At 40.6% G+C, this 16,794-nt stretch overlaps 1 protein-coding gene across 1 annotated transcript in view; it reads left to right on the top strand.

The window, feature by feature from the left end:
- LOC124874700 (corticotropin-releasing factor receptor 1-like) overlaps positions 1-16,794 on the top strand; it is a 146,600-nt gene that overhangs the window by 104,639 nt on the left and 25,167 nt on the right. Inside the window, exon 6 of the mRNA XM_047376174.1 lies at positions 7,763-7,869. Within this exon, the coding sequence (XP_047232130.1) occupies positions 7,763-7,869 (107 nt within the window). The remainder of the gene's footprint in view (positions 1-7,762; positions 7,870-16,794) is intronic.

The raw sequence follows: 16,794 nt of genomic DNA on the forward strand, positions 1-16,794 counted from the left end.
TCGGGGGTGCTGGACAGTGCCCCTCCCGGGGACTCCATTATTCTGCTGGGGGACTTCAACGCCCACGTGGGGAACGACAGTGACACCTGGAGAGGCGTGATCGGGAGGAATGGCCTCCCCGATCTGAATCCGAGTGGTGTTTTGTAATTGGACTTCTGTGCTAGTCACGGATTGTCCATAATGAACACCATGTTCAAACATAAGGGTGTCCATCAGTGGACTTGGCACCAGGACACCCTAGGCAGGAGGTCGATGATCGACTTTGTTGTCGTATCATCAGACCTTCGGCCGCATGTTTTGGACACTCGGGTGAAGAGAGGGGCTGAGCTGTCCACTGATCATCACCTGGTGGTGAGTTGGATCTGCTGGAGGAGGAGAAAGTCGGACAGACTTGGCAGGCCCAAGCGCATAGTGAGGGTCTGCTGTGAACGCCTGGCAGAGCCCTCGGCCAGGGATGTATTCAACTCCCACCTCCGGGAGAGCTTCGACCAGATCCCGGGGGATGTTGGAGACATAGAGTCCGAGTGGACCATGTTCTCCGCATCTATTGTCGATGCTGCTGCCCGTAGCTGTGGCCGTAAGGTCTGCGGTGCCTGTCGCGGCGGCAATCCCAGAACCCGGTGGTGGACACCGGCAGTAAGGGATGCTGTTAAGCTGAAGAAGGAGTCCTATCGGCTGTGGTTGGCTTGTGGGACTCCTGAGGCGGCTGACGGGTACCGTGAGGCCAAGCGTGCTGCGGCCCGGGCTGTGGCAGAGGCAAAAACTCGGACCTGGGAGGAGTTTGGTGAGGCCATGGAGAAGGACTACCGGTTGGCCTCGAAGCGATTCTGGCAAACCATCCGTCGCCTCGGGAGGGGGAAGCAGTGCTTCGTCAACACTGTTTATAGTGGGGGCGGGTGACTGCTGACCTCGACTGAGGACATTATCGGGCGGTGGAAGGAGTACTTCGAGGATCTCCTCATTCCTGCCATCACGCATTCCGTGGTGGAAACAGAGGCTGGGGACTCGGGGTTGAACTCTTTCATCAACCAGGCTGAAGTCACCGAGGTGGTTAAAAAGCTCCGAGGTGGCAAGGCTTCGGGGGTGGATGAGTACCTCAAGTCTCTGGATGTTGTAGGGTTGTCATGGTTGACACGTCTCTTCAACATTGCGTGGTCGGGGACAGTGCCTTTGGACTGGCAGACTGGGGTGGTGGTCCCCCTTCATAAGAAGGGGGACCAGAGGGTGTGTTCCAACTACAGGGGGATCACACTCCTCAGCCTCCCTGGTAAGGCCTACGCCAGGGTATTGGAGAGGAGAGTCCGACCGATAGTCGAACCTCGGCTTCAGGAGGAGCAGTGTGGTTTTCGTCCCGGCCGTGGAACACTGGACCAGCTCTATACCCTCTACAGGGTGCTCGAGGGTTCATGGGAGTTTGCCCAACCGGTTCACATGTGTTTTGTGGACTTGGAGAAGGCATTTGACTGTGTCCCTCGTGATGCCCTGTGGGGGGTGCTCCAGGAGTATGGAATCGGGGGCCTTTTACTAGGGGCCATCCGGTCCCTGTACGAGCAGAGCAGGAGTTTGGTCCGCATTGCCGGCACTAAGTCGGACCTGTTCCCAGTGCATGTTGGACTCCGGCAGGGCTGCCCTTTGTCACCGGTCCTGTTCATAACTTTTATGGACAGGATTTCTAGACGCAGCCAAGGGCCGGAGGGGGTCGGGTTTGGGGACCAGTGGATTTCGTCTCTTCTTTTTGCGGATGACGTGGTCCTGCTGGCCCCCTCTAGCCAAGACCTACAGCATGTGCTGTGGCGGTTCGCAGCCGAGTGTGAAGCGGCTGGGATGAGGATCAGCTCCTCCAAGTCCGAGGCCATGGTACTCGACCGGAAAAGGGTGGCTTGTCCTCTTCAGGTTGGAGGGGAGTTCCTGCCTCAAGTGGAGGAGTTTAAGTATCTCGGGGTCTTGTTCACGAATGAGGGAAGAATGGAGCGGGAGATCGACAGACGGATCGGTGTGGCTGCCACAGTAATGGGGGCGCTGTGCCAGTCCGTTGTGGTGAAGAGAGAGCTGAGCCGAAAAGCAAAGCTCTCAATTTACTGGTCGGTCTACGTTCCTACCCTCACCTATGGCCATGAACTTTGGGTCATGACCGAAAGAACGAGATCCCGGATACAAGGGGCTGAAATGAGTTTCCTCAGTAGGGTGGCCGGGCACTCCCTTAGAGATAGGGTGAGGAGCTCCGCCATCCGGGAGGGGCTCGGAGTAGAGCCGCTGCTCCTCCACATCGAGAGGAGCCAGTTGAGGTGGCTCGGGCATCTATACCGGATGCCTCCTGGACGCCTTCCTCGGGAGGTGTTCCAGGCACGTCCCACCGGGAGGAGGCCCAGGGGACGACCCAGGACACGCTGGAGGGACTATGTCTCTCGGCTGGCCTGGGAACGCCTTGGGCTCCCCCTGGAGGAACTGGAGGAGCCTCAATATTCACCATATAACTTAATTTTAGTGATTCTTCCTCTAAGAGTGGGGACTTCATATTTTCTGTCAGGGGTTGTGGATCAGTACAAATTGGAGCCTAAGACTGTGCTGGTTTCCATCTGCTGGTTTATTGACAGTAAAAAGCATATAAAATATCGCCTCGTTCCTTTGATATTTTTATCCTCACACTGCAGGCATGTCCTTTGGTTGCAGTCATCAAAGATTTGTGGAGATGTGGAATTGCTGTTGGTACTGAAACCCGTCAGTTAGTGCTTTTTCAAAAAAGTCAGACTGATGTTCAATCGATCCAGACAGAAGATGGATATAGAGTGTCTGACCTTTTAAAATTGTTTGTTTTTTCTTGCTTTTGTAGCCGTGAAATAAATCACCAGCTGGCAGCTGCAGAGTGACTGACGCCAGGGGAAAGGAAGGGGAAGTAGCTTCTCTGTGAAGGTTTAGGATTCAACATTTTTAAATGGCTGAATATCAGGGGCATCTTAGATCTGAAAAAACAGAACCAAAAACAGTCAGAGGACGACACAGTGTTGACTTTGATCCCTCTTTTTATTAGAGGAGGAAGAAGATGGCTCTGTGTGTGGCAGAAATCTCAGCTGCACTTGGAACCTTTAATAACGTTGTCAATTGTTTCACATGCACAAATAAAGCTACCAATGCAACTATAAGCTTGTTGGTGCTGAACTGCAGAAATATGTTCTAAAGGAGGCAAATATTCAAAGATCCTTCTAGGCAGACAAAGTGAGTGAATCAAACGCTTATTAGGAAGTTTGTTTGAGGAGAATATGAAACTATCTTTCCCTTTTTGGGTGCTGCTCGAGGTTATTTTCTCAGTGTCTTTGTTGTAGATAGAAAGTGTGTCAGGTTTAGTTTTGGCTCTTGTGGCCCACATATTTTGTGAGTCTTGAGGCTGGTGGTAAGATGGTCTTATATTATCCTCTTGTCATCCCACTCCTCCTCTTCTCTCAGGCTCATCTCTGCTCTCTGCTATGCATTTTAAAGTTCCCTGTTTTCTTGAGTTATGCCCTGAAGGGTTGGCCAGCCCAGCATGAAGCGGTGTCTGTTACCGGCCTATTTGGTGTTCTCCAGTCTTTAGGAGAGAGGGAGAGGAGGAGACAACCCAATCTAACTTCTGTTTTTATACCATGACAATGCAGGAGCAAACTGTGCTTCACAATGTCCTTCTTGCGATAAAAACAGCAACCTCCTGAGAATAATTACTAGAGACCAAATAAATACAGAAATTGAACATACAGTGGAAAAGGATGTTCCCCCTTAGAGATCTCCACTGGTTTTGTTTTTTGTCATGCATGTTTCAGACCATCAGACTAACCACAATTTCAGTCAAAGACAGCCTGATTAAATGCTAAAAGCAGTTTTTAAATAATGATTTCGTTCATTAAGAAATAAAACCTATCCAAACCAATCTGTCCCTATGTGAAAAGTAATTGCCCCCAATCCAGATAACTGCCTGTGCTAATTTGAAGGCAACAGCTGACATTTAGTCTTTTACATCACTGTGGAGGCAGTGTTTTAATTCAGGCATGAATCGGATTAGATGTAGAGCCTTCGTGAGCTTTGATTTAAAGTCTCAGCATAGATTCTCTATTAAACTTAGGCACACGCTTTGACTGGACTGTATGAATATGCTTTCATTTAAACCATTCTACTGTGGCTCTGTCTGGATGTTTAGGGTTGTTGACCTGCTAAAAGATGAACCTGCACCCCATTCTCAAGTCTTTTCCTTAAACAGGGTTTCTTCCCTTACTGCCTTGCATTTAGCTAGATTCAGCCTCCCATCAAGTCTGACCTGCTCCTCTCTCCCTGCTGAAGAAAAACATCACCATAGAATGATGCTGTCACCACTATGTTTCTTGTTGGGGATTGTGTGTTCAAGGTGATAGTTTTCCTCTGCTTATAGAGTTTTCAATGTAGGCCATAATGCTCAGTTTTAGTCTCAATCAGAGCACTAGGTTCCACGTGTTTGTTGTGTCCCATACATGGCTCATGTTGAACTGCAAACGGGACTTTTTATTGTTTTCTTTTAACAGTGGATTTCTAATTGCCTCTCTTCAAAATTACCAGATTTGAGGACTGCTACGCTAATGGCTGAGCTAATAGGTCCTCCCACCTGAGCTGTACATTCCTGCAGCTCCCCCAGATTTACCTTGGGATTCCTGGCTGCTTCTCTAATTAGTTATTTGTGAAACATTTAAAAAAACTTCCACTTCACAATTATGCTCTACTTTTGTTGATTTATCACATACAAATTGAATAAAACCCATTGTAATTTCTCGCTGTAACATCAGCCAAATATGCAAAGAGTACTGCAAACCTTTGCGAGGTCACTGGCTATCAGTTACATCTATATTAAACCATGCACTGCAATTGATCACATTTGCCAGGTCAATTCAAAAAGGTTCAGCTGGAAGAAATCAATAGCCTGGGTAAAACAAGCAGAAGTTTATACACTAAGGTACTTAGGGTGCTACTTCTAACCTGGTACCAGGTTTTATTTCTCTGTACGCAAATCCATTCTTGCAGCTCCAGGAACAAAGGTCTGGTACAACAGCAGCCCCAAGTCTCTTCTGGGACAAAGACACTGCTTACATCAGAGCTGAGGACATGGTCACAAAGATTAAACAGTTTAATTGAAATGTTTTGACCCTGTTTATTGGTATGGCAACTTCTCCCCTTAACTCAAAAGAAAATTACTAATAAATAGTCCAGGAAGAAATCAAACTTAAATCTTTCTGCTCTTTCTAAACTATGATTTTGAGCTGCATGACGAGTTTATTTGTTAATTAAATTTGGAAAACAATAATTATAGTTTTTAGCTGCTTTTACAAATATTTCTGAGTGTTTGGATATAACCGCCTAGTTCTTAGATGCTGCTAAAAATAAGCTCCATGAATCCCATTTGGAACATTATCCATAAATGTTGTTCAGTGTTCTGAAAATGCCAGTTTCCATTGCACATTTGTAATCTATTGATATCGAAGCATCTGTTTTCAGGCATAGTAAGGCAAAAACACTGAGAAACTATTCTGCCCTGCCATACTCTAATGAGGCTCAGAATTCACTAGAGAGGCTAAAGAGTGTGTGGGAATGGATATTAAATGGATAAATGATGTGGCTATGTATTGGACATCTGACTGTGGAAAATCAAACCAGTTCTTTGCTAGTTTTTCATTAAACCAAGCTACAAACTGGCACTTGACCTTAACAAGCACTGGAAATACTGCAGCAGTCAAACCAGAGGGAATATACATTTTATGAAAGCACAAACTGATTATCAGTCTGAACTGCACGTGACGTGAGTTTTGGATTATAATATATTTGAAATTAATTCAAACCTATCATTTCTTGTTCATCCTGCTCCAAGAGGATTTGTCTGCATTTATCAGGAAACTAACAGTGTTCACAATGACGGTGATCTCTCCCTGACCCCGATAGTATTATAATCCGATGATACATTCAAGAAGAGCTTCATTTTCACAACTCCTCCTACATTGATTATTAAAGCATCAGGGATGATTTCGAATCAGAAAGAAAAGAGCTGTTGACATCTTGCTCTGTGTCCACAACTGACTTAGGAGTCACAGTTTTGAGCTAGGGAACCAAAACACAATGAAACAGATGATTTGCTTCAGAGTGGATGGGGTAGGGATTAAACATGCCCACATTTAATCCCAGGATAGACACCAGCAGGTTACGTAAATTCTTTCACAGCACAGATTACTGCTGGCAGTGTTGGGCCAAATCCGATCACAATGGATATCTAAGTTGCAGACAGTAGTCTTAGGCTCCAATTTACAGGAAGATGTGAATGTCTTCTGTTTAAACTCCTATAAATTGGTCTTGGATGGATTTTGCAGATGAGTGTCTGTCTGTATTCTGTTTTTAACTCCACATCTTAAAAATCTGATCTTTTCTCAGTGGTGGCTAGGAGGATCATGTGTGGATTAATGATTGGGCCTATCATTTGTTCAAAGTTAGTGTTTGCATTCTCTGTTGGAGGGTTTTATTCTTTCAGAACTATAACATGCAAACAGAAAAGAACCAAGAACCACAAAAAGCGACCAAAAAATCAGCTAAATAAAAATAGAAGCAGGTTTAACAAGGTACAGCAGCTTTGAGACTTTAAAATAGCAAAAATTACACTCCACCATACAGAAAACTTAAAAACAGAAAACCCAACAACAAATCTGACCAAAATGGCAAATTTATTTAAAGAATGGTGAATTCAGCATCTTAAAAATGGAAAAATGCAAGGATTAAAAAAAAATGCAAAGTTTTGAAAATAAGTTTTTCTAGGTTTGTCTAACAATAGTTTCTCAGTGTTTTTCAATATTTAATATTTTTTTGTGAAATAGAACAACTCTAAGAAAAAAGTGAAATTAAAAATGCAACATTTTGAAGAACATAGTAAAACAGAAGGTACACGGTTGTAGTTTCTCTTCTTTTTCACTGTTTTCCATTCTTTTTCTTGTGTTTTTCTGGTTTCGTATGTTTTTCCTATTCTTACATTTTTTTATATCACAATATTTTCTAAAATGTCACATTTTCTGCTTATAGCAAAATTCTGCATTTAGTAAAAACTGTGAAATGTAAAGGTTTGGTTTGAAAGATGAAAACAAATTACGCGAGGCAGCACAGTCGAATAATAAAAAGCAAAATAGCTTTTATTCAGAAAGCACTACACTCTTTATTACAACTTGTTCCTAAAAGGTTGTATTTTCATCTGCTTTTTATGACTCAGCGTTTTCTTTGTGAAACTTTGCTGCACTTATATTTGACTTTGTTCTGTCCCTGGTTGTGCTCTGTTTTTAATCAGAATGCCTCTTTAACAAGAAATTGCAAATAGGCTATACCAAAATAACCACATTGATTGCAAAACTGCTGAAACTGATTCCTAAATTTGAAAAGCACCATGTGGATTTAGCCACCCAATTATATCAAAACAATGCTGAGGCAGAATTTGGCCAAAGAGAGACAACAAACAACTCCAAAACTCTGCCAGACATAAATAGAAAGAAAAATATGGCTGTATAAGTTTGTAAGTGTAGATTCATCTAATAATAATGCCCAAGTTTGGAGTTTAATTTGAGAGTGAGTCCTGGCACTTCTGCTGTGCACTCATGTTCAGAATCACAGCAGTAGGCAGAACCCAAAAACTGAAAAAAATAGTTGGTTTTTTTTTCATCTTTTTTCCCTCCATCTGTAAATGCAAACGCTGTCAATCATAAAGACGTGAAAGATTCACCTTTCATTTCTCCTTGTTCTGCAGAAAAAAGGCAAGATGCACTACCAAATTGCTGTCATCATAAACTTCCTGGGTCATTGCATCTCCATGGTGGCTCTGCTCATCGCATTCTTCCTCTTCTTATGCTTGAGGTAAGTGTTGGTGCTGATAATCCTGAAGGCATCCTTGATGTGACAGAAGCGTCAGAATTCTCCACATCCTGGGAGATTCAAAGACTCTCACGTTCTTATTCAATACCCATTTGGCCATGGGATGAAACCTTCACTATCTCAAACCAGCAGATGTAAAGGGGTTTAGACACCCGCAAAAACTAGGGCACACTTCCCCACAAATGGGAATAATAGACCCATCCTGAAAAGGGATGAAAATCAAAACAGTCCTGTGAATGCCTACTGGGATGAGGTGGGCAGGCTTTCTTGTAACTAAAATAAGACGTGTGTTAACGAGAGAAAGGTCTTAGCACCCTCAATAGCTGGGGCCGTTATCGATCCTAGAAAGAGCACCGGGGAGTGAGAAAAGCGTGAAAGGGCACACAGTGGCATAATAAGTAGAAGCTCTGCAGGACTGCATTGATGCTCGCCGTGTGTTTGTTGGCCAGTGTGGGAGAACAACTGTCGGCCATCTAAAAACGGCATTAAGCTGGAGACGTACGTGGCATTTATTACTCACCTCTGTGACTTCGTAATGAAACCAATAACAATTTAAGGGAAGGCTTTCACTTGACAGTTTGACAGGGAGAAAGCGTTGACACTAAGGTGCAATGCTGTGGAACGAGAAGGAGAGAAAACCGAAGCAAAGAGAAGAGCAGGGTGCACATTACATTTTAAATGGCAGTTAGAGCATTTTCAGCTGGCACCGTGTGACTTTTTTCTGTGTGGAGTCCAACCATAAATGGCCAGTTTTATGTTGATCTTTTAGCGGTATGCTGTATGTGCCTCAAGAAACACGTCGCTCTTCTGGATAACAGTGCTGGGCATTCATGATGAGCTTTCAAAAAAATTTTAAATGTTCCTGAGAAGCCAATTTTGGTCAGATGGATTCAGTTAGAAATGATCTGCATTTTTATTGCATTTTTTCCAATTCTCCTCACTCATCTGAACACGAAATGGCCAAATTATGGCAAGCAACTTAGGATTTAATGTTCTCATCTCGAAAGTACAAGAAAGGTCTGACATCAAATTTCAATAAACGGCTGATTAGAAAGAGAACAACCAGTTCCTATTTGGGCTGTCCTGAGGGTTGTTCAATCCAGTCCAATTGATTTGATGGGAACCTATTCGGGGAAAAACATGTTTCATGTGAGGGAGAACATGCAGTTGAAACCATATATTTACATACACTGAAAACAAGAGGTAAACTCAGTTAAGATCAAATAATTCCCTACATGCCAGAATAATGTGAAGAATTTTTTTTGCTCACACAGGACTATACTGAAGATATATCCTAATTTTTGCTATGTTTTAAGTTTCTTAAGTTTGTGTTTTTATTTTTCTGATTACATATTTGACCTATGATGCAAATATTTTAAGAGTGCATTCAATGCATGGTATCATATGTTATATGCATTCTAAACTAAAACTATATTTCAAACTCTTACTTTTTTAGAACTTTAGAAAAAATGACCATTGCATGTTTCTCTATGTTTTTGTATATTAGTTTTTAAATTTTCCAGGTTTTTTTCCTGGGCCTTACCAATCAGAGCTTTTATATTTGGTTTTGACCAAATAATCGTATCCCTTTCATAACTATAGATTCTGATGCAATATGTCCCAGACATTAACATCTCCTAAAATCTTTATCTTGAAAACAATAACAACTCGCTTTGTACCAGATGCAGCACTTATCATCAGGCATTATTCCTAGAACCCTCATATTTGTTATATTTAAGTTTTGCAGTTCTTTGCTGCCAATTTGTTGCTAGCAAGTAATTATGTAGCATTCATTTATGTTCTATCAGTTAGGAATTTATCAATATATGATAAAGGTTTTAATCTCTTGGGAACTAAATATTGCAATAAGGATATCAGTTGCGATATATACCTAGTTTGGTCTTTCCTCTTTTTCTCATCATTGCTTGTTACACTCTGTGACCTTTAGCATTTTTAGCAACGTCATTTGTGCCCACTGTAATCATCTTTGGCTGTGAGACTCTTTCTAACTAGTCTAATATTAGCATGAAAAATGCAAGCTCATAACACTTTGAATATATTGGCCATCAAATAGTCCTTTGCGATATCAATATTGCACACACCGATATTGCAATGACAATATATTCAGGATATATTATGCAGCCCTAGCTTAAACCAAGAGTATCAAACTTTGACGCCTCTTTTCCGTTCACGGTTCTAGCACCGTACGGTTACAGTCCACTCGACTTCACTCGGCACGAAACCTGTTGTGTTTCCATTGACAGCTGGAGTTGGGGCTTCCTGTGCTGTGCAGAGTAAAATAAACACTCACTTCACACATCTTGTCCTCCAACAGTGTCTCCCCATCGAATTGCCACCTAATATTGCACTCAGACTCATACAGTTGACTACGCCCATGGTCAATCGGTGAACAGCAATCTGTTTACTTCACATTTTGCACCTGCTTTGAGGAATGTTTTTTTTTTTTGCTTTGAATTTAGAAGACTTTGTGTAATTTTTTTGCTAGTGAACCATCCTTTTCCTCGATTTAATGTATTTATGATTTTCTTGGTCACTGTATGTGTGGAAGTTTAGTTGGTATGTGTTTTAAGTCTCATGCTTATTTTGAATGATGCATGCTGGGAGTTTTGTAATGACCCCAATTAATGTCATAAGCTGAAACAGGTTGGTGTTAGTGGACCCTTCAGTGCTTCATTTTTATCCACCCTATTCCTTGATCCTGTTGTACATTGCGAGAATTCTGTTGGCAACTTTCAAATCTAAAGAAATGGAGCAAAAATGAATAACTAATTGGTGACACATTACTTTAGTTCCTAAACGGGATATTATTGTCTCTTGTTTTGAAGTTTGGGAGCTGATAAAATTGCCTGTAATTACAATAACCACCATATTTCTCTACATTGTTAAACCCATTGCTAGAGCAGAGGTGAAGAGATCATTTCATTTGGTATTCATGAGGTGTTTACTATGCTTTATATCAATAAGAGCATATTAGTTGTGTATTTGACCATTCTTTTTTTGTAATTTTCTGTTGTTGGTTGAGAATGTGGTCAGGTAAGGAAACAATGGGATGCACTACTTTATCTGGCATCACAGATTAAGCCTTGTCTGATGAAAAGTGCAGCAGTAAAACGCATTACCAGTAGGCATGTCCTTAAATGTATGAATATCATAACAGACAAAAATAAGTTATTTTTTTTGTTCCAGAATCTCTTTTCACATGCAAGGGGTATTCTTCCACCTCTATTAATTTGGACCATCCAAGTTCCCCTGCCTCTGTTGTAAGGGATGCTGTCCCATTTTGCTTCTTGTGAAAAGTAAATTTTTTTTATGTTGTCATTAATAAACTAAATTGTGACTTATGTGCTTGTATTAAGATTTATCCCTTATGATTGAATAAACCAAAAGTGATTTATCCAAATGTTGGATTATTTTTAGTATTCTTCTTTTAGCATTTTATTTGTCAAAATCTTTGTAAGTCAGTTTGTTGTACAGGAAGCTAAACATTTGTTCAGACATCCTGAAGTTCTACAACCACTGAATATTTGTGAAACCGTGGAACAATAACATGCCACCACTTGGTTAAAGATCTAGACTGACTGTCTGTTGTGACAAATGTACAACAGGACAGCCATCTGAGAGACACAGACATCATGCATACTACAATAACAAATATCTTCAACTATTAAATTGCTGTATGCTGAGCTTATTGTGTATATGACCACTATAGCAAGCAAACATTGGATACCACACATGTCGACTACCATATGACGTCGTCTAGCTCGTACCCTTCGGTTGTCATACCTGCTTGTGCTTTGAGTTCTTGAGTTTGTGTTTTGTTTTATTACCTGGTCTAGTCCTTTGTTTTCTGTCTCCCTGCACCCCAAGCCCACACCTGTTCTGTCTTTTCCCCTGATTGTCTGGTCACGTGTGTCATTAGTTCCCCCTGCTGTCCAGGTTTGTATTTAAGCCCCTTTGTTTCCTTTGTTCCCCGCTGGTTCCTTATGTGTTGTTTGTGTTTTGTGCTTGCCTGGTACCTTGTCCGTGTCCAGCCATGAACAATAAAGTGTCGTCTTACCTCAAAACTTCGAGCTTCAGGAGTTCTTCCCCGCATATTGGTCCAACAGAAACCGACATTATGACATCGGTTTGATATGGCTTCCCACACGCTCCTCTACTTTTCCAGACTGTTTGGTTTTGCCACCCACAGCTTTCTCTGGCTCTCTTCTTTCATGTTGAGTCTGACAAAAAGCCATAGACTGAGCAGCAGGTTTATCATTGTTTCCTGGTCCTCCATTGTTGCTTTGTGCTTGTGTCGTATACAAATGACATCAAGTTACTTTTCACACTCTGGGACTGGCTTGCTATGACTCAGGTGGTACACAATTGTAATGTGAAACGACCCAAACTGTGTTGAGTCAAGTAGAGCTGAGATGAGTTGAACTTAATAGGTACTAATGAAAAAGGGGCATTGGTGTGTCATCTTTCTAAAAAAGAGCAGGGTTTATCTCATTGAGATTAGATGTGAATAGTTACCCCATTAAAAGTTTTTTTTTACATATAACAGAACTATCCATTCTTTCTTCAAAAGTAACAGGCTAATGCGATATTGGTACAAGTCATTGATGTAAATACCTTGACAAAATAAAGTGACATTTTTAAGGTAGTGTTGTCTTTAAACACAAGGGGAGTGGTGGCCTAGTGGTTAGAACAGGAGGTCTGTGTTCTGGAGGGGACACAAGGGGCCGCACAATGGCAGCCCACTGCTCCCTGTAAGGGATGGGTTAAATGCAGAGGACAAATTTCGTTGTAATGCATATGTGCAATGACCAATAAAGATGATTATTATTATTATAATAAACACAGAATCACAACTGCCCACAACAGACACTATGCCGTTCAGTTAAACAAACTCTTCTGCTGGGTTGTTGTTTGAGATGCATAACCTGGATAATTAGGAGGCCAACAATATTTTGTTACCTTTAAACAAATGTATGATACTAGCTACAAAAACCACAGTTTTTTTCAGTAAAATCAACACTCTAATACGGTCTTGGTACCCAATACTTAAGCAGACACCTCGGCTAATAATTTTGGCAAATTTGTGGCCTTTTTTAAGGTCACTCTGTCTTTAAACAATTGTATCAACCTGCAATTAAAATAGCCTGCCATAAGCTTTGTACAGAATTTTAAATAAGCTGAATAATTAGGTTGGCAACACTTCTTTCCTCCTTTTTTAAGGTAGTACTGACTTTAAACCAACTGCAGCCTGCTAGAGTTACCATGTCTACATGTCTACAATGTCTACTGCATGGAGGAAGATGGCAAAGCTTTTAAACTTCTGATAGGTTAACTCACAAAATTTAAGTTAATTAGAGCACACCTATTGATGTATTTTAAGGCAAACCCTCAAATGTAATTCTTCCTTGTGTGACATCATGGGAAAATCAAAAGAAATAAAAAGAACTGTGGACCTTTTAAAATTTTGTTTGTCCTGAAGGCTAGTTGTCAGATGTCTGAAGGTGCCAAGTTTGTCAGTTCAAGCAATTGAATGCAGGTATAAACAGCATGTCATTACAGGTATGTTCAGTCGTTACAACGTTCCGGAAGGAGAGCGGTGAGCATGTTTTTGGTGCTTAATGTGCATATAAACTTCACAACACAAGGGAAAGACCTTGTGAAGATGCTGCCTGAAGCTGGTATGACAGTGACATTGTACCTTTGTCTACACTGCATGCAAATATATTGTTTCAAATATGTACACACATCTGTCATCTCTTACACAGTAGTACATTTTGTGTTTTGTTTTTTATAGTTTTGATTTGTCTCAAACCTGGTATTTGAATGTTTTTTTTTATTATTATTAGAGCAGGGTTCCCACATGTAAGAACTTATAATTTACAATGAATCCTCAAGCTTAATTGACATGGCTCTTCACTTTGAAAAGCTTTACTGGGGACACAGAGTGATGTATGAGCTTCTAGTTAAATGATTACTATGCAATACCATGACTCTATTGAACATAAGCCCATGCAGGACTTTCAGATCATCAGGAACTTATCTGCTTGCAGTCACTGTCCTCAGTGCTTAGAGCAGACAGCAGAAGAATCAATACTGTCTCCCAGTTAATGAGAGACTGTGCACAGATTACTTATAAGCAACGGCAGGACGTAATTTTAATGATCTTAATCCTCTGTGTGGGTGCAATATATATCTGAGAATTAGCTTTTACATAGTAATTAAATAATTTGAAGTCTTTTGAATTTACACATTTTCATTCAGTTACTATTTTGGACAAAATATTTATAATTTCCTGAAAATCTTGCATGAATTATTTGACTTATTACCAAGATTTTTCCCTTTTGTAATAATGTCTGTCACAGTGGCAGTCATAGTTGTTATTGAACAACAGTGTTGAGATCATTGTCTGCTGTAATTGTAGCTGGAGTTGATATTTGCTGCCTAATTTTACAAATGCTGCAAACATACAGAGAAAAAGTGATGATTAAAACAGGAGAAAGCCATCACATATAAAGTAAAGAGTTTTGCACTTCATAAATGTGCAGGGGTTCAGCGAAATCTACTTGTACTTAAGAAGTACTCTTTAATAAGTTCCAGTTAAGACACAGTTCCATTATATATATATATACTAACTTTAACTTTAGCTTAAAAATAAATATCTTCTATGAATGAGAGCACAATAAGCTGTAAAAATGATATCTTCAGTGCACTTAAAAAATGTCTGCTTGGCACATATCCTTCTACATACCATTTACAGTCCTCCTGACGCTGCACATGAATCATCTATAACCAAATGACCCAAATATTTAATTTTTTTCACGATATTTGAGATGCACTTTGTAAAATCATCAAAAATTCAGCTAGACCTTCTGCCAATAAGTGCCAGCCAACATGTTTACGTGGGCCACACATTGGGTTTTCTAAGGTGGGGTGGGTCTGGGCTCTCAATGTACTGTGCATATTGGGCCCACTGGAATTGACGAAATATAACTAATTCGGGCAAACTCAGCTGGGCACCAAATAAGGGTCTTAGCTGGGTCTCAGATGGATAATGAGTAAACCATTTAATTATTCAAAAGGTAAAACTCATATTACCAAGGTTGATTACACAGAGTGAAATATTAAGGGTGTTCATTGTGACAATTATGGTTTACAGCTAATAAAACCCCAAAATTCAGTGTATTTGATAATTATGTTACATACATACTAAAATGTTGGCCTACTGAAAATGATTTTCATGTATATACTACTTAGTCAGGGCTCCTTTTGCATTCATTTGAAAGAAAAACAATAGTAAAAGATGAACACCTATTAATGTTGAATTTGTGTGCCTTTTATTTTGGGTTTTTAGTCATTTTGGGAACACTTGACACGACTCCTTCACTATCAAGAAATTATGTTTGGAGGGTTTCTTTCTCCTCACTGAGTCAGAGGATTTTTTTCTATCATTGGGAAAGTATGTTCTAAATCTAAATTTAAAACCTTTGTTGTCAAGTCTAAACACTAAAAATGTTTCAAGGCATATTATAAATTACAGTGCAGTGAGAAAGGCGCTATGTGGTGAGCAGTACTTCTAAATAAAATCCAGTGCTTGTAACTTCAGCAAATGTTAAAAACTTCAAGAGGTGTAAATATTATTTCAGGGACTGTAAATTAATGCAAAAAGCATTGTTGATGACTCTTACGGTTTTTTTCTAGAGCAATGGTGCCCAAATCCAGTCCTTGAAGGCTTCCATGATGCAACTTTTAGATGCATTCCCACACACTTGAATCAAATTAATGGGTCATTACCAGGTCTCTGCAATCTGATGGACATGCTGTGGAGGAAATTCAGCCATTCAATTCAGGTGTATTGGAGAAGGGATGCATCTAGCTGTTGCAGGATAGTAGCTGTTGAGGAGTGAACCTGCTCTAGATGCTGTACTATTATCGGTGCAAGGATATAATTCGTTATGTCCAACAGAATACTCTCAACAGCCCAGGGATATTAATTTCCAGGATATCACCAAACCCAAGGAAATGCAATTTTTATTTAGGACTGATTTAGCTTACAATCTAATACAAAATTGGTTTAATTACTGTAATACAGGCACAGTAAGTGTAATCTTATGCTGCAGAAAGTGGTGTGACTGCTGCGTACAAAGATCAAGTAAAACAATAAATGCACAATACAGTGTATCAATACGTTTTGTATGAAGAAGAATTCAGCGTTTCCCTACAATTAACACCCAGCAGCCTCCACTGGCACATTGGCACAGGAAGTGAGGTCATGCATCATAATTAATATGACCTTTTGAATAAAAAGCCCCCATAGTTTTGGCACAGCAGTCTCACTAATCCTCAGAGCAGAATCAAAGAGAAATAAGCCACCTAATTGTCAAACAACACAATGAAGCCATAAATCTGCTTATTTTTAGCCTTCTAAACGTTTATGTTAATAAAGTTACAGTGAGGCATTTTTTTTCTGGAGTATTGAGAAGGTGTTTTTTCCTGATTACTTAATAGAAACCAGTCCAGCTAACTGGAAAATGCATTGCCATGCTTACCTACACAGTCAGCACAAAGCCTGCGCAAGTGACACCTATTATAAATGTATGTGTGCTAAAAAATAAATCATGTTGCTCGCGCTCAGCCAAAGAGAGAGCAGCCTTGACCGGCTGATAATGCCGTGACGACAAATGAGGCTGTCACAACAATGACTGTGGTTGGCTTGTTCTGTCCATTCAGCTGTGTGTTTCTATTTTGGAGCACTCGCTTGGAGGCACTTAGGCAAATTCTCTAATTGCAACCCAGGGTAGGTTTATTTACATCATTAAAAAAAACATTGCACTTTAAGCACATGACACAAGAGTGAAAACAGTAGGATTTAGATGTTACTTCAGATAT

The sequence above is a fragment of the Girardinichthys multiradiatus genome, chromosome 10, assembly GCF_021462225.1.
Source record: "Girardinichthys multiradiatus isolate DD_20200921_A chromosome 10, DD_fGirMul_XY1, whole genome shotgun sequence".
In the NCBI taxonomy this organism is placed as follows: Eukaryota; Metazoa; Chordata; class Actinopteri; order Cyprinodontiformes; family Goodeidae; genus Girardinichthys; species Girardinichthys multiradiatus.